Source organism: Lagopus muta, chromosome 12 (genome assembly GCF_023343835.1).
Source record: "Lagopus muta isolate bLagMut1 chromosome 12, bLagMut1 primary, whole genome shotgun sequence".
NCBI lineage: Eukaryota > Metazoa > Chordata > Aves > Galliformes > Phasianidae > Lagopus > Lagopus muta.
The window spans coordinates 4446339-4471230 of NC_064444.1; the positions used below are offsets into that span (position 1 = coordinate 4446339).

The 24892-nt window shown below is 40.2% G+C and overlaps 1 protein-coding gene across 1 annotated transcript in view; it reads left to right on the top strand.

Moving 5' to 3' along the window:
- The first annotated feature begins 356 nt into the window (after window positions 1–356).
- The window catches only part of PKD1L2 (polycystin 1 like 2), a 32921-nt gene continuing 8385 nt past the window's right edge, over window positions 357–24892 (top strand). The window contains exons 1-30 of the mRNA XM_048959048.1: window positions 357–703; window positions 1271–1435; window positions 4383–4568; window positions 4723–4833; window positions 5265–5412; window positions 5627–5856; window positions 6504–6908; window positions 7540–7715; window positions 8546–8663; window positions 9282–9489; window positions 10196–10316; window positions 10566–10707; window positions 11179–11379; window positions 11598–11743; window positions 12455–12649; window positions 13453–13578; window positions 14877–15059; window positions 15989–16113; window positions 16898–17024; window positions 18122–18256; window positions 18875–19100; window positions 19485–19678; window positions 20085–20315; window positions 20509–20610; window positions 20807–20985; window positions 21483–21629; window positions 22130–22329; window positions 22478–22704; window positions 23300–23516; window positions 24179–24407. Coding sequence (XP_048815005.1) covers window positions 406–703; window positions 1271–1435; window positions 4383–4568; window positions 4723–4833; window positions 5265–5412; window positions 5627–5856; window positions 6504–6908; window positions 7540–7715; window positions 8546–8663; window positions 9282–9489; window positions 10196–10316; window positions 10566–10707; window positions 11179–11379; window positions 11598–11743; window positions 12455–12649; window positions 13453–13578; window positions 14877–15059; window positions 15989–16113; window positions 16898–17024; window positions 18122–18256; window positions 18875–19100; window positions 19485–19678; window positions 20085–20315; window positions 20509–20610; window positions 20807–20985; window positions 21483–21629; window positions 22130–22329; window positions 22478–22704; window positions 23300–23516; window positions 24179–24407 — 5498 coding nt within the window. The 5' untranslated portion in view covers window positions 357–405. The remainder of the gene's footprint in view (window positions 704–1270; window positions 1436–4382; window positions 4569–4722; window positions 4834–5264; window positions 5413–5626; window positions 5857–6503; window positions 6909–7539; window positions 7716–8545; window positions 8664–9281; window positions 9490–10195; window positions 10317–10565; window positions 10708–11178; window positions 11380–11597; window positions 11744–12454; window positions 12650–13452; window positions 13579–14876; window positions 15060–15988; window positions 16114–16897; window positions 17025–18121; window positions 18257–18874; window positions 19101–19484; window positions 19679–20084; window positions 20316–20508; window positions 20611–20806; window positions 20986–21482; window positions 21630–22129; window positions 22330–22477; window positions 22705–23299; window positions 23517–24178; window positions 24408–24892) is intronic.

Genomic DNA, 24892 nt, shown 5'->3' on the forward strand with positions numbered 1-24892 from the left:
CTCTGGCTTTAATGCTCATACAATGATATCTTTGATGGATAAGCTTTATCTCACTTTCACATGTGTCCAGTAACAGTATACATCAACTTTATCTTCTCTGCTCAAGAAGAAAGCAATACTATCATATCCTCTCTTCAAACTGACTTTACATGGAATGACGCTTATACAACAGGCCTCACAATGGCCACTGCAGTGATTTAGTACCAACATTTGGTGTGTGTGTCCACAGACACAATTGCCATTATGTAGGCCATTTGTTCCATGTACTGCTGCAGCTGTTGTTGCAAACAAAATAGAGGAAGGAGGAATACTGATGACGTGACAACTCAAGCTTTTGAAAAAGGCAGCAAAAAGAGCGTTGATGTGATAAGCACAACCGGTGCCACAGCGGGCACTAAGCTGAGAATGTGGCTTGGGATCACAGTTCTAATTTCTCTTGCTGTATGTTTGGCTATGGAGGAGGCAACTGAGGAAGAAATCCCTTGCTCAAAACATCAGCTAGCTTTCAACCACTCATGCTATGAGTTTGTTAGACTGCAACGTACATTCACAAGTGCCCAGAGGTGGTGTGAGAGAGGAGGGGGGCACCTTGTCTTTATTGAAAATGAGGAGACTCAAGAATTCTTGCAGAAACATATTGCTGAGGATCAGGAATGGTGGATAGGACTGATTTCAGACTCCTTGCTGAATGAAACTACTGACGGTAGGTGATTTTAAAATCTTGTCTTCTTTAGAACTATCAGCCTGTGATGCTTACCTACCGTGACAACAAATGCAATCTATCCTACTGTAGATGTCTGCTGAAAAGCCACTGTCTTTTGTTGCTGTAACTTTAGATTTGTATTAAGATATTTTAATTGTCCGCTTCACTTCTCAGTTGTATGCTGTCACCATTTGCATTTGATCTTGCTCTTGTGTAAACACACATTAGATCAGCTTGCTGACCCAGTGAAAAACATGTGCTGGGTTGGTTTTCCAGTGGACAAGCAAGCTAAGCATCATGCTGGGAAATGCTGCAAGATCTGATGCAAGGGAAATGGTGGAATCTTGAGGCTGAGAGTCTGGGTGGAAGCAGCAGTGTCTATTTTAGTGCTTATGTCAGATTTCATGTAAAACTAAATTGAAGATCTCTATTCAGACAAAACTGCCTTTCCTTCAGTAGGAGTGAGGATGCAGACTCTGAGGACTCTGTGAGTGAGTGAGGACTCTGACTTTTTAGTTGTTTTCCCGTAGGAAATAAACACTCAGGAAATGTATATTTTGTTAACAGGGTCAATTATTTGGCTGGACACCTCAAATGTAAGCTACAGTAACTGGTACAAGGATCAGCCATCTCCTTTCTCATCTGTGTGTGGATACATCCTGAAGAATGCCAAGTATCAGTGGGGGGTGACTGAAAACTGCAGCCAGGAATTTGACTTCATTTGTGAGTTTGGTAAGATGGAACTAAGAAGTGAGCTTACTCTATTCACAATTGTGCATTAATTGTCTTGCTTCTTTCAAAGTGGCTGAGCAACAACCTGAAGTTTATTAAAAGTGAGCAAGCAAAAAACCATACAAGCCCAATAGTGCTCTTTTTCCACTTCGTTGGAGATCTGACCTGAAGGAAAGAAGAATCCTAAAATCACCGGGTTTCAGAATGGTTACAAATATGAACTCACCTACCTATGTGATTGCTCTTAAATTCCTAATCATAAATATGGGCCAAAGCAAGCCCATCCAAATAATTTCCATTCATCACGGAAGCAAAAATACAGCCAGGCTTCCAGTGATACTCGTTCTAGCAGTCTGAAGTAAGCAAATGTGAGAGCAAGTTTTTCTTGTTTCTTCTCAGATCCTTCCATCAGTTGAAGTTCAAGGGCTTCCCTGGGCCAAGGATACAGACAAGAGCCTGTTCTTCCTTGTGCTCAGACTGAAAAAGTACGGTCATTGCATCCCTTAAACTGCTTGGAACAAACAGTCCTGGAAAGGAATGCTGGCAGTATTATCCCATTTGACATATAGATAAGAGGGGAATTTGTGTTTCTTGCATTTTGCACATAAACCAAGTACTTTAAACTGTAACTAGATCTAAGGTCACAAGCACTCGATGGCAAGTCTGGCTCTAGACTCATTAATACAGTCTTCAAATCCAATATACAAGTACAGGTTACCACAAGCCATAGCAGGGCTATTGCAATGGTCTGACATAATTAACGAGTCATTCCATAAACAGCAAAATGAATAATGCTTTGTTTCCTGTCTTGATCTTCTGTTCCATATCCCCACCCCATCCTTCTCCCCAGTCCCCCTGCTCACTCCTATATCCCCAGCACTTCCTGTCTCTCCAAATACTTCTCCCTCTGTCCCCGTGGCTCTGCAGCAGCTTCAAAGCATCAGCTGTACCTGCTGGCCCTCACCATAAATTGGGGTATAATTTCTACTCATAAGAGAGACACTGATGCAGTTCTTTCTCTTTCATCTAACTATTGGTTTTCGTGAATTTTTAGGGTTTATATCTATACATCAAATTTGGCTGAAGATGACTAACATTAAAAATGACTGGGGGAGTGGAAATTGGCAGACAGTACAATTCCTTCAGCTGATTTTCCTTGCAAAAACAGATTACAATTATTTTTTTCCATTACAACCACGGTAGACAACTATCTGTTTTTAAGGAAGCTACCATCTGTTACCATAGGATCTGACTTAAAGCCCATTAAATTCAATGAGAGTTTGCATTACTGAGCAACAATGCCCTGCCCTACATCCATCTTTTCATTACCAAGGAAACTGAGAACAGATTGAGGTAATTACAGCCTTGTTTTCAGTATCTACAGCCTATGTCCATTAATGCACATACATGTTTCAATAATAACGTAGACTCCTCTTTTACTAGCTTTGCGTGCAAGGAATTTGAACCACAACCCTAAAGAAACTGGGACTACATTCTATCATTAATTCCTCTGGGTGCTGAATGTTTAGAAGTTTGTGCAGCCTCACTGCTTCAGTTTGCCTCTGTAAAATGGGCATAGTGATATTTAAGTCCCTCACACCCAGGTACGGTGAGGCTTGGTTCACACCAAGTACGAAACTTCATATGAAATGTGTAGGTAGCTCCTATAGTGGTATCACTATTTGAACTGAATCTCTCTGATTCCTTGTAACTATGCACATTTGATGACCTGAGATATATTTCTAAAAGCATCTAACCAGAGACAGCATTCTGCCTTCATTCTTTGACTCTGTTCTAGAATGATGTGTGCTTCTCAACTTAAGCAGAAGTTTTCCTAAGTTCAATTCACTGCTCTTACTATTTCACCCTACCAATTGTTGCTCTGTGAATTAGGAGTCTGCTGTAGTAAAAGTATACATATTGAACCAGCACAAAGGAACACACATCTGGTTCTATGCATTTTCATATGTAGATTTACTAAGACAGCAAATACTATGAGAACTCTCTATGCCAAGTAAAGAACAAATAAATGGAAGAGATAATAGCCTGTATTATAATTTAACAGCAAATTATTTTCCAAGCTTATTTAGAGAGCTCTAATCTGTAAACTGATCATGTTGCTATAACTACAGCCAGGCTTAGATTTAGCTTTAAATAACAGTAGCAACAATTACTGCAGTGTGCAAATACTGGCTCTGTTAATCAAGGTGCTTAAGGGGAATGATCAAAACAGCAATTGGAGGACAATGTCTTTAATCCTGAGACAGCTGAAACAAAAACATTCTTTTGCAACACTCTCATGTAAGAGCTTTTCATCCTCCTCTTCAGGTGCTACATACCCTGATTGCTAAAGGATCCCAAGAAATCTGAAGGGTAATTAACTGCCACAGAATAACCCAAGAATGAGGTGTTTGCTTTTAGAAATATGACCTTGCTCATTTGAACAGTTCTGCTGAATGGAGTCCATTGAATATCAGAAAGGAATAAAGATGTCTTTGTGACAGAAATGGGATCAGGTCCTGTACTTTATATGCAAACACTTTTCTGATGCAATTACCTGAATATCATGCAAATCACACACTGCCACAAGGCTTTCTGAAGTAAGATGTGATCAGAAACCTGCCAGTACTGCAGGTCAAACAAATGCTATATGTTTTTCACAAATGTGTATTTACTCTTTTCAATGGCAATATTTTCTTTTATTAAATATGTTATCAAATTTTTGTTTAAAGTGGTAAAAAGCATAAATCTATTCTTTTGGATTTTAAAAATGGAAAAGCGTTTGATGCTTTCGTCTTTTTTCCACTTTCAGTATTGCTTAATTTAAGAGGGAGAGAAGGAGAGAAAGAGAAACAAAAGGGGAAAAAAAAAGAATATGCAGGAGAACTCCATAAGATTTTGTTTTTGAAATTCAGAAAGTGAAATCAGATTTTTTTTTCCCCATTAGAAAATGGCCAGAGCATTGCTTGTGATAATTACAATGCCACCGTACAGTGTGGATCAGGAGAAGTGATTCAGATTGGAGAGTCATCCTACGGAAGGAAGACCCCTCACTACTGTGTATTGGAGACTCCTCCCCAGAATGACACGGAGGAAGAATGTAGCTGGATCAGTGTCAAAGAAGAAGTGGCAGGTAGTGCCTTATGGCATGGAGGTTTGCTGTGGGATTTTGTCTAGAACTCAGGAACAAGATACTAATGCATGTTCTTTTTGTTTCTGTGATTGTCTCTCACCTAAATTATGATGGCTACAGAGAAAAACACTAATCCATATAAACTTCCTTCCAGGACAGTGTCATGGTCTCCAGGCCTGCCAGGTGGCAGCAGATGGCACTTTCTTTGGAGATCCGTGTCCAGCTTCTGGCAGCTACTTGTCCATTCAGTACCACTGCAAGGAGGGTAAGTGTGAGACGGCTGTCAGTATCAATACCTGCTCTTCACCAGGCTGTAGCACTATGAGTGTAATATTTTTCTCAAAAATCTCTGCTCCATCCTCCAGCCTGGAATGTTCTTCCTTGAACACTCAAAATATTGAAGACATAACAATGTAATTTCTCTGTCCTTACTGACAGCTCTAGAGGGTTTTTGATAGGATAAAAAGCCAGGAAATCCATACACATAAAATACACAAATAAAATTGTATTTCAACATGAATATTGACCAACTGATATGGAGAAGAATCAGCTCCTGATCACTCCACTAATGCATTCAAATTGACAGCAGTGTCAACTCTGATTTGAAGAAGGCCAGATCTCACCAATGCATGAAAATCAACTGACTTAAGCAAGAAATGTAGACAAAATGGCACCGAATTCTGTCGTGTTTTACAGGTCTGCAGCTGATTGTAACAGACACATGTTTTATCTTTGAAAACATCACAATCACTTTGAACTGGCTGCTCTCTCCATACTCTGGCAACCTTTCCTGCATCATTAGCACTGGAGATGGCCACACTGTGGATCCTTACTACCCTCTAACGTAAGATATATCCTTTATACATCATCAGACAAATTCCCTGGATAGAACAGAAAAATTAAGGGCATTGTTTTAGTGTGAAGAGCCTCGTCCACCTCCTGAGTGCAGGAGACATGAGTCAGGTCAGAAATCTGACAGCTGTGACTACTGCTGCCACATAAGGCTGGAGACTTGCCAGGACAGTTTTCCACAAGTGGCCGTTCTCTTTCTGTTCTAGACTGCTCAGCAATGTCACACATAGATATGCATCTCCTGGGGAGTTTGTTGTTTTTGTGGAATGCAGCACCAGCGAATGGCATGTGACAGCACAGAAGCGGGTGATGGTTCAGGACAAGATGGATGAACTAAGCATTACTGGGTGCTACAGCCACCACGAGTCTGGGAACGGCTCTCACTGCCGAACGCTGTATGGAGAGTTGTTGTGGATTCAAGTTGAACTCAATGGAGGTAAGGGTAATTAGTCTGTGTGGTTTAAATAGCAACCTAGATACTAACCTAACCATGGAATGGAAGTAGGATTTTCATTACAGAAAACACTCTTTTTTCCCCCCTCTAATTGTTGCCTTTCTGCAACTGAACGCTCCAAGCTCTATTGGAGGGATTCTTTCCCAGAGGGATTACACCACTTTGAACATAAACATAAACCTTTTTCCCTCTCCACAAATCTAACAAAGCATGACCTCGACTTCAGTCACATGAATCGACATGGAGCCAGTAGTAATATTTCTGCATTTGAAGTTAGGAATCCACAGAAATGCCTCTCCAACTGAGGGTAAGAGGATTTCACACTAAGCAGGTCATATTTGCTATTGTATATTTTGTTCTCACGTTGGGCTCCTGGAATTTGCATGTTTAAAAAGTTAAATTCAGTAGCATTTGAATTCTCTTGACTGCCTTCATGCTCACAGCAGAAAATGTGACAGACTTCCATAGCGAGCCTAGATGGGCACAAAAACACTTGAAAGTGACTTTATCCAAAACAACTGCATTGCTGCAGTATTGTTATGACTCTAGAAATGCTTACATTTTGTATGAAATAGAATGGGATTGCCTATTATGCAAGCTGTGAGAAATTTTGAACTGTCTTTTTACAGGTAGCGGAGTGACCTACATTGTAATAGCAAATAACATGACTCTTATTGAGTCCAGTGCAGAGGAAGGAATTGCCCCTCACAACCTGACACTTGACACTGCTGCTCAAGAGCTGCTAGGCCCTGGGGTACATCAGCTGGAAATCCGAGTGTCCAGCAACACAACTGCACCAGGGATCTCGGAGAGCATCGCTGTTCACCTAATTGAGCCAGTGTCTGGCCTTCAGGCTGTATTAGCTTCTCACACGCTGCAGCTGGGGGAGAATTTGGAGATAAATGTCTCTGTGTCTCATGGTGCCCCAGCTAAGATGAGGTTTGAAGTGGTTGGATCAAATGAAACTCATGCTCACCAGGAAGACTGCCCTCAAGGGGAACCTCAAACATACATCATTCCCATGCACTCTGAAGGTACAGGATGCTGATTTATGTGTTTCTAAGATGCTCCTTTTTGTTCATATATATAACTTTGCAAGTTTATACCTCATTTGACACTATTGTGATAGAAATTCCGAGGAGTTCTTAGCACTCCTCAGAAGAAGAGGAGTGCTAAGAAAGAAAAGGGAGCTCCATCCTCACCTGCACATCAGTCTCCAGCACATAGTTTTTATTGGACTTAGGAATCAGCTTTTTAGCATTTTTTCTTCCCATTATTAAACAATCAAAGCCTTTAAAACATGGGACTAGCAAGATTGTCTTTAAGAGATAATTCACTGGCAGAAGACAAAAAAAAAATCTCCTTCAATGAATCATTCAAATTCCATGCAAAAGCTGGCACACCAGAAGCTAATTATGATTTTGTTTTATGTTTTAAGATTTTCAAGATTAGAAGCTTTCTTGGGCCTCCTTATACCCATTTGAACATCCCATCCCCTCAGGTAGAAAATCTCAAACAAGACAGCTGCTTTCCTAAGTGGAAAACTCATCAACAAACAAACAAAATTAACCAGAGAAAATAATAGAATTTTCTTTATGAGCTTTATATCATAAACGTGATGGTCCGGTCCATTGACATACTAGTTTGGACATTTGTCTTTCCTAGGTACTTTCCTAGTGAAAGTGGTGGCCATGAATGCTTTCTCAAATGTGAGTCTGGATATTGGGTTCATCAATGTGCTGGCCAACAGTTCTCCTAAAGAAGGTAATTGCGTTAATCTGACAGTGCTGGTTTTGACCACACGTCTTTTTGCAATGAGAGCACTTCATGGAGTGTTTGTGGTTTGCATCTAGTAATTTCTTCCTTTCCAGCAACAGTGCTGAAACTTTTGAGGAGGCTTCTTCCTGATGACAGCAAATTCCCAGGCTTTGAAGTGCTCATTAATTAGCACTACTCTCTATGTATTACACATTGCACATTTGCTGTTTGTCCTCAAGTTTAATTAGTGCAGTGCATGTCCTGGGATATACTTAGGAAATATCTGTATCACAGCAAATCACATCAGTTGCTGTCAGTAAACATTTCTAGATGGCAAGTCCTTACATTTACGAAAGCAGAATATACCAGGAATAAAGTGACTTTAGAATTAATCTCATTGAAACCTTTCCAGTACTTTCCCTCATTTCTTCTTTGTACATCAGTTAAATTTCATCACCTCATGTGAATTTCATCTACACCATTATGACTGAAGAATAGCAGTGATCTTACTTACAGTATGTGACTATCTAGTTAGAGTTTCACCTACTGAAACTAAATTGCTTATCACAATGACTGTTTTTTGTAACAGATCCTGCAAAGGAAAAAGACACCTCTAAAACAAATACCCAAATGACCAAAGTAAGTATTATTTAAAGATCTTTCTTTAAAATTGAAATGCATTACATAAGAGTTGGGGAATATTTAGCCACATGTCGTTCTTCTATGCCATCTGTTGCAATTCCTACAGCAGGTACTCACACGCTACCACTGGTTAAGGGAAGAGCATTTAAACCACAGATGCACACAGAGTGATCCGGTGTCTAAATTTTCAGACCTTTTTCATTTATTTATGAAATAATGTATGTGTTTATACATGCCATTGTCCTAGCTGGTATATTCACTTATTTTTTAGGGTCACCAAAGAAAAAACAAAATACATATTAAACCGAGTCGCCACGTGGATCCTTTCACAACTATTACTCTTGGCTGGCCAGATAACAATGATAATTCCAGTTTCCTCTGGTCCTGTGGTATGTGAATTTCCTGAAGTTTTTCCACCAATTTTATTTCATGAGTGACAAACTTACTGTCAGGCCAGACCAAGTTGTGATACACTGACTGATGGCTTAGTTTCTGCCTGACATTAAAAGTTTGCCATTCACTGTGCATGAAGAATGCCCCTGTACCTTATTCTGGCTTTAACACCCAACTAATCATGTTATATAATGCTGCATGGTACGCAGTTCTGTTTTTTTCCCAAAGATAGAACTGAGGTTTGAATTTGTCAGGATCTACCCATCCTAAGCCTTTACTCTCACAGCCAAGAGTTAATTGCAAGTGACTTACATAGTCAGGTATTTGAAAGGTATATGTCTCAATAGAATAGCAATAGTTGGCATCAAACATGATGCAAAAACATTTATGGCTGAAAACTGGATTTAGAGCGCCCGTGTTCTGTCCTCACATTTTTCCTTGATCTCTTATGTAGTTACAAATAAATCAGTCTGAACTTTGGTTACCCCCTCTATAAACTGGGTTAAGGAAACCTGTGGTTCTATAAAGGTCTTTGAAACCTGTACCAGGTAAGACCCTTATAAGTGACGTGGGATGTTATAACTGTTCAAGCTATAAAAGAAATGTTCATGCAGGAGCTTGCTGGCCTGAATGGGATGAATGTGTGCAGCACCAGATAATCCTTACCAGCCAACAAGAGGTGCAAATCCCCCCTTCCTGCCTTCCTCCTCCGAAGTCAGCAGTGACTGTGAGGGTCACAGTGCGAAGCCATGGGAATGAAGAGAGGCAGGACGAGCAGTGCCTCTATGTGACTGCAAAACAAGATCTACACCTAGAAATCAGGTCTGTTCTCAAACTTTAGCATTCACTACTTAAGATGACTACACAAACCTAGTGCAGGACCACGTGTATCATTATTAATTACAATTATGATAATTTCTTGATTGTTATAAATTTATTTATTATCATCAAAGGAATTAAAGAAAATGGACCTAGCTGCGTTTTTCCAGGCTGCATTTCTGAACATAATCCCTTTATAAACTGAATAATATTCTTCCAAAAACCACTTTGGCATTTTAACCCCCTCTACCTTTTATCAGCTTTGGAGATTTCCATATGCAAACTTAATTGAAATGATGGAAATAAAAGTAAAAAATAGGTCTGAAATTCCTACTAGACACCCAGAGACACAATAATGCTTTAAAAAATCTGGTCTTTGGGAATCTGAGGCCTCACTGAAGATCAATGGCATTTCAATGATTTGTTAACATAATCCTTTCAGGAGGTTGAACAGAGCTAGGATTTACTTGAGAGCTTGAATGAACATAAAGAGAGTGTGGATTCTGCTCTTCAGTCAGTGCTGAAAATAAAAATGAAGGTTTCTAAAACTCTTGCTGCAAAATGAAGTATTTCACTATTTGTGAGTCACTTGTATATATATCATGGGGATTTTGCAGATGTTCATTAAACAAGGTTAAAACAACTGACATCGAGGACTGCGACTTCTCATCCAGGTACTACTTGTAGCTACTGTCTTACTTCCCTACAGGTGTGAGGCAAACTGCAAGCCAGTGAATACTAGTGAGGAAGTTGTTTTGAGTGTGTCTGGACAGAAGGACTCCCAGGACATGTACTATAACTGGTACTTAGATAATACGTTCCAAAGCAAGGTGAGAGCAACAGATTTGTCAGAAATACTACCAATAAGCATCTATTAAGAGGAAAAGCCACACAGCCTCAGAGTGGTGCTTTGTCATAGGGGAGCTTTGGAAATCAGGGAAGACCAAGGCGTGGTGGTGCCGTGTTTGGGAGCGGTTATAATAGCATCAAATTGCCACCCCACTTCTGCAGCCCAGCTGCAACAGAATCACAGCAAAGAGCCTCTCCTGTCATGTTTTCTTTTCTGTCTGGCTTTCCAGTCTACACCCCTCCCTCCAGCCTGCAGCCTGACTGGTTTCCGTCAGAACTCTTTGAATTTGCTTCAAAGCAACACATCCACGTTGATAATGAACAGCTCCTTCTTGCAGACGCATGGAGAAGCTTTTCAGATTAAAGTAACAGGTAGGGGCAAGCAGGGTTTGTTAGACTGCTTTGAGATAGTCTCTGCCACCATGACATCATACAGATGTTACATACAGGTAGCCTCGCTGACAAGCAATTCTACAAGTTTAGAGGTTTACTTATGGGTTCCTTAAAATAATTAAGTTTTTCTGGGCTGTTACATGGCAGGACAAATTCCGTTCTCTCGCTCCAAGCTGTTAATAATTTTGTTAAGGCTCATCTGAAAATAACATTATGTTGAATACTTGATCAAATAATGGAATTTTAGTTACAATGCAAAAACTACTGTGCTCTTAACAGTTCTTCTCTTCTTATGGCTGATTCAGTAATGGGATTCCACTTCTGATTAGGCCCACTGTTAGGTTTGTGGAGCCTGAACAAACCACATCATTGCTGTGATAGGTAAGATGTCTGCAGATCAGTGCTGCCGCAGCACGATCACTGCTGATGTTGTGCTCCCTCCCCTCCCAGCACTGACTCAGCGTGCTTACGGGGAACAAACCTACCTTGTCAGCACCGTGCCTCCGCCCCAGGTCCCCAGCTGTGCTGTGTCTCCCAAGCAGGGATCTGTGCTCACCACTTTCACAGTCTCCTGTAGCACTCCATGCTCTGTGGATTCGTGCCAATCAAGTCATAGCACACAGCTCAACTACTGCTTCTATCTGAACTCAAGTAAGTCCTGAGGTGAACTGTTTGACTAAGTGCTTCTTCACATTTCTGGCAAGCACTGTTACTGCTGTTAGTAAGAGCAAAGGCACAGCCTGCTTCTGCTCTTTGTCTACATATAAGCCAGTCAGGTCTGCACAATGCAAACCCACAAAGCCCTGTTCTTAGATAGCAGGAGGTGTCTGTGTGATGTCTGTTAGGTAACAACATCTTTCCTATTTCAGATTCTCTCCTTCACTGTGGCCCAGACCCTGAACTCTTCCCAGTTTATCTCCCACTTGGAGAAGAGGAAAATAATTTCATTTTACACGTGACAATTACTATTAGCAACAGTTTTGGTGATACAGTTCACACCAATGCTTCGGTGAAGGTACACACAAGAAATACTTTATTTCAAGGTGTTCCAAGTTGATGTTAACCTGTGAATCGCTTTTAGAACTTCTTCCCATTTTGTATTTATTATATGTCTGTGACTGTACAATAATCACCATTTCCCTGTCTAATTGAGGCTATTCTCAGTGGACTCAAAGCAGTTGAGACACTTCCACTGTTCTTTTTCTAGGACAGAGTTTTAAAAGATGACCTATTTGGACATTGGGTAACAAAAGCTGTATTTAGAGAGTCTGGAGTTATTCTCTAGTAGGTCCCAGAAAACTCCTGCTTTTGCCTGCCCAGCAGATCCCTATCAGGCTGGTAGAAGTCTATGCTTTTCCCCATGCTTCACATCTTAAAATGACAGAAATTTGTCATAGATTGAGAACTGGGTGTTTTCCTACATTTGGACATTTCTAAAGATGTCCCATTGTATTTTAGAAAGCAAAAAACATTCCACAGGGTTTTAACAACAGCACGAATCTGTTCCATCTGTACAAGTCCATGACTTCGGCACTTAGTTAAAGGACCCAAGAAAACAGCAAAGCTGTCTGGAGAATTTAATAGAAAATAAAACACACAAAAAAAACCCAGTAACATAGTTTTCTGTCCCATGCTGACTAGGCTGCCAATGACATGATTGCAGAAACTGTTCAATGACAACTACAATTGTTAGCAATGTTAAGAGCGTATCTGATTTCCTCATCAGGTTATACAAGCAGATACAATCGATGGGAACCTGACCCTGCAGACCATTGTATCTGAGAAGGCAAACACCATCCTAAAAGATGGGAACAACAGCATGAGTCTTTTCCAGCTGTTTAAGTCAGTGACTTCAGTCCTTAATCGTGAGACCCAAGAGGAAAACTTTAACATATCTTTACAGACAGACACACGAAAAGAGGTGAGCCAGACACTTGTTTTCTTGCAGTACAGTGCATTATAATGGACTCTTCGTATTCTTTGGCAACTCTTAAGTAACAAAAACCTCAAATATCAGCTCCTCAAATCAATGGAGGCTTCAAGTTTCTGGTATCCATCTCAGTGTTTGGCACGGGTTTCGGCTGTTAATCACTACTTGCCCAAGCAAAAAATTTGTTTTATCATCCATCAGTAAAGGAACACATTCACAATTCTTACTGCAATCACTTAAACTAATTTGGAAAAGTCTTTTTAAACTTACAGTTAATTTGATTTTGAAAAAAAATTAATAAATTGCCTTTCCTCTAAAAATTTCCCCTGGAGCTCTAGGTAGCAAGTAATTTTAGTTTATTCCTTTCAGCTACAAGCTTATGTTTCAGATACAAGCTTATATTTGCACTGTGCTTTGCATGCTCAGGTGAAAAGATCTAGATAAATGCAACGTATCCTTCAGTTATGATTTATTATTTGAACATGGCTCTGCTTTCTCAGGAAGTGGAATTTACGTGGTAATTCACACGCATCTGAGAAGTAATTGCTCACTCCTGATCTATGTTAACTGTAGAAATTCTCTGTGTTGGAAGGAAACACAAAACTCTTTTGGTTACACAGCTACTAAAGCAAGTGGCACCTTCTCAGCAGACCTAACATCCTTTCACATGATCCTTGAGGAGTGCTATTCTACCACATATTTCACAGCAAGCCTGACTGTCAATATATAGCACTATTTGCACGGTCTTAATTAGCATCTTAATCTTTCACCTAATTACCCCTTTCCATTCCAAGCTCCGAGGGCTAATGCTGGCAACTCTCTCTGCTGTTAACGTAACATCAGTACAAACTGCTCTTAAGATGTCAGAAGTACTGAAAGAAATCACTTACAGGACTGAAGAGCTGTCTGTCTCAGCACAGGTAAGAAGCAATTCGTCTTCTGTCTCCATACACTAGCAGTACAGACTCTTTTGAATCCTTCTAACCTTGGAAGAACGTCAGTGCCTTACAGTTATCTGTTCTTTGCTCATTTCTTTTTATAACTGTACCAGCATGTATGTCTTGACCAGCAGGGAATACATTTTACTGTTTTGAGTAAGCAAATCTGGAACCACAAACACTGACTCAGCAGCCACTGCAATCCTATGATTATATCCTATAACTGGCTGGCTATGACTGGCCAGCCAGTTACATTCTCTGATACTTCTTAAGATGGAAACCTTAACTTTCAGTGAGCAGGCAGCATGGCAGGAACATGGCAGCACAAACAGAGGAACCAAGCAGAAATGTTAAGATGGGCCTTGCAAAAGTGTTCCTTGAGTCTTGAGTACAATATGACATTAGCAGATAATGCTATTTGTGTTTAAGGAGTAAAAAGTAAGCACATGGAAGGGCAGAATAAACTGTCACTGTGGAAATTTTACAAATAAACTGGCAATGAGAAAGTTGTCCTGATTTCTGGTACATTATACAGCTGTAGCCAGACAATGGCCTGGGAGCATTTCAGCAGTATGTGTTTAATTTCAGCAGGACAAGAATATAGCTCAGATTCAGCATTCATTGTACAGGAGACTGCTATGCATTTGCAGACTGTGGGAATGGACGTGTACGAGCTTGCACTGAATTTGCTTGGCTCTCTCACCCTGGGCTATTATGCTGGCCAGTGCTTTCACAATCACAAAGCAATCATCAGCTTTGTTTGGGCACAAAATAAAACCTGTAAGATTCATTCTCGTTAGGCATTTAGCATAGCACAAGGCCAAAGGTATTACTTGCTGATGATCCAACAGGCTATATGGGAACTAAGATTGAAATGCACATGCATTTGAGTGTGGTTATATTTTGGACTCATCACTCTGAAGTATAACCTGATTTACTACATTACTGTACATCTGAAATGTACCCTGGCCCAGTGTTTGAATGATAAGCCTCTTTCAAATATTATTCATCTTGTTTTTATGGGGTGAATCTGTGGAAGCAGGCTGCGCTTTTCAGGTCTGTATTACACATTAGTATGTTATCTAGTATAGTATACCATGTTTATTAGTGTTTGAGGTGTTAGCCCAGCACAGGTAATTACAGTAAAACAGCCTTAGCCATAAATAGTCCCATGGGATTACTTATGTTGCAATACTCAGTAAAAGACTCCATGGCACAATGTGTTGCTTTTGTCATTGGTAGTAATAAAACAGAGACTTCTCCACTGATTTCCCATGCAGGTGGAAGCCAGCAATACACTGAAAGATGTCAGTGCTTCCTTGCTCACTGTAAACACAGAGGACAGCAGAGATGATCAGAAACTAACGGATGCAGCCAACTACCTATTTAATGCAGTGAGCAATGTCCTTCAAGCCTCCACACAAAACAGAGCCACGAACACTACAGTGTCTGAGGCAGAGCAGGTACTTTTGATTCACCCCTGTTTATAGAAGACTGTGGCTGAACACCTACTTGCTTCAGAAGATTTTAAAGAGTTTTGCTGCCTCGCATTTTTAAATTGGCATCAGGTGGGGCACAGGACAGTGCACTGTAGAAGACAGGATCAGTGTTAAGGCCTCTATGGGATGACAAGTAGATGGATTGCAGTAAATTTTTTTCTCCAGATTTGGTTCTATCCCCTCCTTTTTCAAATTCCCCTCAGTTCAAGGAAGACTCAGGTATTCAGTATTCATGACTTGTTTCATTACTTCAGAGCTGAAATCTGTTCAGGTTTCTGCTTAAGTTTTTTCAGAAAGCCCACTCTGATTTTCTATTCAGAATTAAGCAATGTGTTTCTTTTGTCCTAAGCCTTCCTATTTATACGCGAATTGTTTCCCTTTGTGTAACTCCTGGACTGAATACACTTTAGCAGTCAGTCCTGCAAAGGAGTATGATATAAATCTAACTTGAGAGAAAATGCTACAAAGTGTTCAGACTCCCCCAGGATAACACAACAGTAACACAGCCAGCAGGTAATTAGCTCTTGCTTTTCAGACACTAAAATGTGCAGTGAAAGGGCATTAACATACACAAACACATAAATGTCTTGCGTGAAAATGGTATCATGTTTGTAGTCTTCAGATTTCAGTGCACAGAAGTTCTAAATATTAGATTTCCACTTACTGTAAGACACTTATTTGCAGTATGTTATGTTTTCATGAGAATTACAGAACTTGAATTGCTGACAAGTATAACTTTCTCTGAGATTCACAAAAACATCACCGAGTTTGGCAGTTTTATAAGACACAGTGAAAACAATATTTCATCATAAAAGGAACTAAGGGCCAATAATGAGCAACTTACTGATTCTGAGCAGCTCTGTTACATGTTCCCTCCTCTAATGCTTGTCTAGAGTTTGGTGTCCCACCAACTCCTGAATACAGTTGAAAATCTGCAGAGCGCACTTCTGTTTGGGAAGGAACCAGATGATGAACCCATGGTCCTTACCACTCATTCTGCCACAATGTATATAAACAGGTAACAGTAACAAATGTCTGTCTGTCTGTCTGTCTATCTTCCCCAACCACCCCCCCAAGCTCCTGATAGGCACCCAAACTTTCCTCAGATAGAAACTACCCGACCACTCAAATTAATGCTGCAGCATAATGACAACTTCAACAGCATGATGAAGTTGCTAATTAATTGTAAGAACAGCTTGGACCCCAATTAACTTCAGTAATATCATCTTAAAAATTCTCATGTTGTGCTTTCTTTGACCAAAGAAGAACTTACTAGTAGCTGCTTGCCTTTAAAAGGTAAGTTCTTTGTTATTTTCCAAGTGGCCAAGCTGCCAATAATACATGATATATGAAACTGTAACTAGATTGACAAAAGCAAATATAATCATAAGGAGCCTGATGAGCATTCTCCACTCCCAGCAGTCATCCCTGAGAGTCTGATTTTCATTCACATTTAACTGTGTGTAGAAATCAAGAACATGTTCACACCTGGACCAGGTGCACCTTTTGCTTAAATACACCTAATTGGGTACAGCTTCACAAACAGATATGCCAATTGCACCCCTTTTCCTGATGACTGTGTGATATGTGGACTACTACATCAGAGACAATGTGCTAAGGTAGTTGCTGGCAGAGTCAGAAATAATTTTCCAGATAAGCTATACTCACAAAGTACTTTTTGAGAGCTTTTTCTCTGTGTTTGAAGTTCATACTATTGACTGTCTGTATGTTTGTTTGTTTTCTGAGTTTTTGTTTTCTTTCTCTTTTTTTCTGTTTCATTTGTGTCCAACTGGACTGGATAGATTACAAACAGAAAATATGGATGGTACATCCATTAATATCTCCACTTCCAGCTCTGCCAGTTTTACTCTCCCAGCTGCTTCCTCTCTTGGCATTTCAGAAGTTGATGATGAAACAGTGGATATAAGGGCAAGTAAACAGCTTTAATCTGACTCAATCTGACCTCCAACTTACATTCTTGGTCAAGCAATTTTAGAGTCCTTTCTCCTTTTGCAATGAGTGTGCAAGCACACAAGTCATCCCTCCAGTCATTTTTGGTCAAAGAAGCTTTCACTTATCTTAATTGCAGGAAGCTGGCTGAGCAAACTTAAATTCCCCATCCCCTCAGCCCCTCAAATGCACTCTTGCTTTAAACTTGCATGGTTAGAGAAGGTGATGGAATCAATGCTAAAAACTTATTTGCTGTCTGTTTACATCTAATGCTCTGGGGGGTACGTAACAGCTCAGAGTCCCTTCAACATTCAAACTAACAGGCAGCAGACCTTTTTCATCCCAGCTAGAAGCAAATGATTCTGAGGCACTCAGATCCTGCAGGAGACAGAAGGTCTGCAAATGTCTTGATCATAGCACAACTGTGATCCGAGTTAGGAGATTTTGTTTTTAACCCTCAGAGCAATGGATTGCATATTATTGTGGTGTTTTTATAAGAAATTTTCAAAGGGTTCTCAGATTAATTTCACACTCTCGTGAAACTCCTATAATACTTGTAAAACATTTTTTTTCATTGTGTCTTTTCCAGTTCTGCCAAAAAACGACCAGAACCTCCTTATAACAACAGCAATATATCCACCTGAGTGTTAGGAGAGGCTTGTGAATCCTCTTATTGAAATAATGACTCTGACACACAATTCCATGCATTGCTATCATAGTAAAAACAGATTTTTTGTTTCTAATTCCAAGAGGAGCGACACAGGTTTGATGGAGTTTCTTTCAGAAAGGCTTGTGCAATTGCATTTTGATATCTGATACCTGAAAAACAAAACAGTTCCAGTGAATGGAACCTCACATTGTTGTATACAATCTGCATTTCAGAATCAAAATCACTTCTGGAGTTGTTTGGCCTATCACAGAAATTAGGCATGTATTTAAAACTGGACTTGGGCTTCTTTTGAGTACTGTTTAAGTCTGAGGTCGAGAAATTTATTTGGTCTATTCCCCAATTTAATTTTTACGATAGTGAAATACTAACAGTAACTCAGAGATTGTTATTAATGTCTTGCTAACAGATGGTGAGCTTGGCCATGAATCCCTTTTTCTCCAGTGATACCAGTTTTGACATCAGTGGAACAGTGGGAGGTCTAAGTCTTACTGGTCTGGATGGCTTGATCATACCAGTCAGCAATCTTAAAGAAAACATTGAGGTAAACTCACTATTTTCTATCCCTCTTCTCTCTTCCATCTGTTTACAAGCTGTCTTGTATATTACTGTCTTATTTGACTACAAATGGTGGAACTGTATTCATTTCAATATATAATGGGTGTGTGCATTTGTAATGGAGTTATTTTTGTGATATGAAGAAGGAAATGACAGATATTTCTTAGAAAAGAGATGATATTCAATTAAATGGTTGTGACAACGATAACGGTTGGGGAAAACCATTCCAGATTACAGTGACCTTGAAACACAATGTAATGTCTGATTCAATACCCAACAACTGCGTGCTCATATTGCTAACGTCTGGGATTCCTAGCCCATTTATAAACTGACATCTAGGCAATTCATTTATGTACTTCATGTGACCACTATTTCAGTAATAATCTCAGCTTTCTGACTGAAGATCACCGATTTTGTGATGAATCTATACAGGTTGGAAAAAGACTTTTCAGAAGTTAGCTGACAGTATCATGAAAATATTTTTGACAGCCATACTTATAGAAAAGATTACCTAGTGTGTGGCTGTACCTATAGAAACTCACAGTGCTTACAGATAAGTAAGATGCTGGTCTCTATTTGTATTTGTCTTTCTGTTTAAAACCAGATAATATTACCAAGGCATTCTGCACCCCAGGAAGATAGAATTCAGTTGAACCTGAGCAATTTTAGCATTTTCCAAGTAAACATCACCTCAGAAAACACATCAATAGTGATTCAGCTGGAATGTGAACAAGACATTCCACTAATACTCTACTTAGGATATGGTTATCGGCCAAATGAAACTAACTATGACATGAAAAGTCATCTGTTCTATAAGAAAACTGCTGGAGGTAAGACAGCATGTTAGTGATGAGTTAACTTTTGCATTCTGGGCTTATGTAGCCAAAAGACTTCGCCCTGTACATGTTCACTATTGGGAAGTTGAGGGCATTCAGTACGGATATCATGGAGTGCTCACCAACAAATTTATGGGGTCATTATGACCACAAATTTGGAGAATGAGCCTGACATCTAATTGGAAAGAAACTTCTCAAAGGAGTTTCAATTTATTGTGCTTCAGGAGCAAAGAGTGGGATGCTTTGAACAACGAGTTGCAAAGGATTATTTGGTACCTGTTTCTTTTATTTTGTTCAGTTTATTTATTATATGCAATATAGCTGTATTCAAAATACACATTTCCACATGTACATTGAAAATAAATATTTTTGTTCAAGGTGAAACAAATACCTGGGTTCTTAGCCCTGAAGAACTCATTTTTGGAGAGGGAACTTACTATTTGATGGTTTCACAAGACATGGGAATGGATTCCACTGTCTATGACGGGCTAGCTATAGCTGTCACTTGCTTTGCATCCCGCTGTGTATTTTGGGATGAGCAGCAAGGGAACTGGAACAGCTATGGATGTCAGGTAAGTAGAAAGAAATAAAGAAATCGTTATATTATATATGCCAAAGCCAACCCCTGTGATGCCCATTGAATTCATACCACAAAATAACATAATTCCCAGATGTTTTAGTAAAATGAAGAAGTGAGATTTAATCCACTATGACTAAATTTCAAATTGCATTCCCATTACACTTCTTGGGATGCACTCCTACATAAAGAGAAACTCAGCTGTTCAGACAAGTTTGTATCATATTATTAATGCCTTTTTCTGGCTGGACATCAGAATTAATATACCTAATAACAACTTGTTCCTGTACAGCAGTTCTCTATACTAACTCACCATTCTCAGCACTGTCTTCATTTGTTTGGTAAGTTATCCAATACTTTGAAACAAAATCTTCTATCCAGAGTTTTTTTCTGGCTTTCAGGTAGGACCAAAAACAAATTCTAGAAGCACACAATGTCTCTGCAACCATCTGACCTTCTTTGGGAGCTCCTTCTTTGTCATGCCTAATGCTGTTGATGTTAGCAGAACTGCACAGCTATTTGGTACATTTGTGGACAACCCCATCGTGGTGACCACAGTAGGATGTATCTTTCTGATATATGTGATTGTAGTTATTTGGGCCCGAAGGAAAGACATCCAGGATGATGCTAAAGTAAGTCATGCATTAATAAAGACTGAAAGTATGTAGGCCAATTGCCTTTTTGACTGTCCTGCTTTAACACAAGTCTTCATCTAACCCTAACCCATTCACACTGTTCAGAAGATGATATGTTCCTACCCACAGCTTTAAAGTATCTATACTTACAGAGCTGCTAATGCCCTGTTTGTATCATGTCACTCTGCAGGCAAAAATCACAGTGCTGGAAGACAATGATCCCTTTGCTCAGTATCGTTATCTTGTGACAGTTTTCACAGGACATCGCCGTGGGGCAGCCACAACCTCCAAGGTATCAGCTGTACTGTGTAGTAAGAGAGCAGTGCACTCATTTAGAGAACTGGAGCAATAAAGGAGCACCCAAGCTATTGAACAGCACAGCTCAAATGCAACTTCTAAGCTAGACAGTATGCAGAGTGTGTCAGAGGAATAATCACATATAGGATTCTGAGATGAGTGATCCTTCATTTCGCTATCTTGCTCTGCAGGTGACACTCACTCTCTATGGACTAGAAGGAGAGAGTGAGCCACATCATCTAACTGATCCTGAGACACCAGTGTTTGAACGTGGAGGAGTGGATGTTTTCCTACTCTGTACCCTCTTTCCTCTAGGGGAATTGCAGAGTATTCGACTGTGGCATGATAATTCAGGGGACAATCCATCCTGGTAAGTGCATACAAGGCAATAATAAAGATTCAAAAATATGTTTACAATGACAACTGCTTTCCTTTCCCAGCACTTGAAGTTATTCTTTCTACAGTTCTAGAAAGTAAGGACTAGTTTTGCCTTTATTTTTTTTCCCCAGATGAATAGATCATATCATGGTCTAAACTGCAGGACAAGGAATACTTCCCATATGCAGTTTATACTACAAGTTGATTCTGAGTTAGTGCAAGACTTTCATCAAACATGCTGCAGAAAATATTGCATGAAACGAAGGCACAGTGATCAGATGGGAGCTGTAACATGCTCTGGATCAGGTCACCAACCTAAGTATTCAGAAAAACATTATTTTAGGGCACTCTGATGTGTGTTCTGTGCCTCACCATTCAGACGCAGCCAAAGAAGTCAGAGGTCAGGCTTTGTCCTCCATAGTTCTGCTGAGTCCTGAATTTCACACCACTCAGTTACACATGACTGTGCCCTGTATGTTTTCCCACCAGGTATGTGAATCGAGTATTGGTACATGACCTTGCGTGGGACCAGAAATGGTACTTCCTCTGTAATTCCTGGCTAGCAGTTGATATTGGAGAATGTGTCCTAGATAAAGTGTTCCCAGTAGCTACAGAGCAAGACATGAAGCAGTTCAGGTATCTTCTATTTTATGCCTTTTTACTCCTAGTAACAGTCAATCTAGAGAAGCGAGTATGCAAACATTAACTCTCTAGACAAAAAGAAAACAGTGGGGTGTTTCTACTGCTCTGAAAGGGCTCTGAATGAGGAGAAGAAGGATGATTGACAGTACCTGACTATTACCCTAATGGTTACATCAGACTGGAAATACTGACATTAAAGAGTGCTTTAATGAGACATGTGGAAACCCAAGCATCTTGTCTTCAGTGTAATTTCCCTAAAAATGTATATAGAAACTGCTCGTGATTATCTTCACCACCATGGTGTGGCCAGAAAGAAAGTACATGAGAAGCTATGACCATTCTATGTAAATCAAGCCATGATATTTGATTTTTTTTTCATAGTTAATATGTCTTCTGACTATGCCTAGCATGAACAGGCCAGGACCCTGAAATACAGCTTTATTCTTTCCTCTCCTTCCTAAGCATTCATTCAATTTCCCCCTCTTCCTTCCCAGCAACCTGTTTTTCATGAAGACCTCCAAGGGTTTCCAGGATGGGCACATTTGGTACTCAGTTTTCAGCCGCTCCCCACGAAGCTCCTTCACACGAGCCCAGCGCGTGTCATGCTGCTTCTCACTGCTGCTCTGCACCATGCTGACCAGCATCATGTTTTGGGGAGTGCCAAAGGATCCAGCTGAGCAGAAAATGGATTTGGGTAACAATTGCTTTCGTTACTTGCACAGGAAAATAGAGAGACAGCAGAATCTAGAAGAGTAACAGTTGAGCAAATGGACTTTTTCACGAGACACATGTGATGGTTGCTGAGGTTATTTTTATTCCTTTGGCCTGTTTGATCTTGACAGGTAAGATTGAGTTCACATGGCAGGAAGTGATGATCGGCTTTGAAAGCTCCCTCCTCATGTTCCCCATCAACCTGCTCATCGTGCAGATTTTCAGGAACACGCGACCCCGGCCAGCCATGCAGGGCACAGAGAAGAAGCCAGGAAAGAATGTCCGAGTGTCCCCAAGCCTATCTCCCGCCCCACAGGTCACCCCAGCCATCTCGCTCTCTCCAGAGGCTGTAACAAAGGTAAGCGCCTGTGGTTGCTTCCCGGTGGGTCCTGCACTGCCCTCTGCTGTCCTGCGCTACTCGACGCCTCCAGTTTAAGAGCAGAAATCTTCCTTGCCAGAAGACTTTCAAATTGCCCGGCACGATGAGCCAAATGTGCTTTGGTGCAGAACGCTCAGTTATTCACCTATACTGCCATGGGATGAGCAAAGGGTTATCCACTTTCACAGTATATTCCACATGTAGGGAATCCTCAACTTCAGCAAGATCAGCCTATGTACATTTCATCCCCTTGCACAGTGATTAAAATCACTGTGTTCACTGAGTTCAAAGCAAACATCAAGCAAGACAATGAAGAGAAAAGGTATCATAGACCCTGTCTTCCCCAGCTTAGGCCCACAGACAGGTCAGCTGCATTACTGAATCCTGAAAACTGAATTGCTGAACTCATTGAAATCTAGCTGTCATATCCAGCTGTTACATCCAGCCCTATAGGATATGCCATCCTTACCCATTTTAGCAATAGATGCAGCGCCCAGCCAGTAGCACCTCCTGACCACATCAGCTTAAGTCACTGCAGTCTGAGTCACTGTTATATTGCTGCTGTCTTTTCTAGGACATAAGAAGAATTGCTAACTCGCTCTTTAAAGCCTTGAAGGCTCCATCACTGACCTCAGTATCAGATCTCGGAAAATCAACTAATATCAACATGCTTTTGGCGTTGGTTGAAGATGTCATTTGCCAGCAGAATAGAGCTGGGCAAGAGTTTTATGATGAAAACAAAAAGAAGGATGACCTTGTAACTGTCACACTAGGTCCTATGGATATACAAGGTAAACAGCTTAATGTGACACACTTACTGAAACCTTTGAATTGAAATTGATGGTGACTCTGGATGGGATGACCCAAGCTTTTACATTCTGACTCAAAGGCAATTACAGAATCACAGAACAGTTGAGGTTGGAAGGGATCCTCCAGCAGAGTCAACTGGAACAGATTGCCCAAGATTGCATCCAGTTGAATGTTGAGTATCCAAGGATGGAAAATCCATAGCTTCTCAGAGCAACCCCTCCATGGTGTCCAATCACACCAATACAAAAGTTATTCTTGTGTTCAGATGGAATTTCCTAAGTTTCAATTTGTGCCCATTGCCTTCTCCTTTCATTGTGCACCTTCTACCGCCCAAGTAAATACACTGAAATCTCTATTTCTTTTGCTGTAGAATGAAATGTTAGCTAATAGCTTTATCAGTATCTAATTATGAACTATATATTATCAAGACCCACAAATATCAGTTTTTTTGTCCCGTTTATTTTCTTCTTGGCCTTGTGCTGCTGCTGTTCCTTTCAGTCCAACTTTAACTTAGGCATTGGTTTAATTTCAATTAAATAATGTGAGCGAACAATCCCACTGATTTCACGAAGACCTACTTCTTTTTGTCTTTTCCATGAGCATTCAAGGATGGAGAGTTCAAAGGTAAATTCTTTTCCTGCAGAAAAAATAAGAAGCCCAAGTCCTGAAAAGAGACTCTGTGAGCGACTGAAGTGCAGCGATTACAGCCGCTGCTTGTACATGCAACTCCAGCAGGTAGAGATGGAGCTCGAATTACTGGGGCCCCATAAATTTCAGATACCTCAGAGTTATACTCAAGCAGTTCGGCAGGTTCAGCACATGAAGAACCTCCTGCAGAACCAGATTTGCACGTCAGCATCCATCACTGAGAGGTAACCTAATTCTCATTCCATTTTCGGTGTAAGTAAATTCAGGTCATGAATTCAAAAGCGGTGCGTTGAAAATAATTACTACTTAATATGTTGTAGATAATCATTATAATAGCTGTAGAAACATGCCTTACTATTATTCTATTGTAGGAGCAACAAAGAAATTTCAATGCAGTGAACTACACATAAAAGCAGTAATGACAGATCCTCACTCTCTGTCACTTTTGCTTTCAAAACTGAATGTTACAGTGCAGTGCTACATGGCTGTAAAGTGCTGAAGATAATCACTGAGCTTTGGAAGTCTCTCTGGTCTCTAATAACGCATGGGGAAAATAAAATGAATAAGCAGGCAAAAAATATTTCTGGGAAACCTGATAATTAAGTAGAAAGAATTGAAAACAATACCACTAATTATCTCTCTGACCTTTGTGGTGATCATGAGATGCATCCAGCACCTAAAGGCACTCATGGTTGGTTTTCTTTCATTT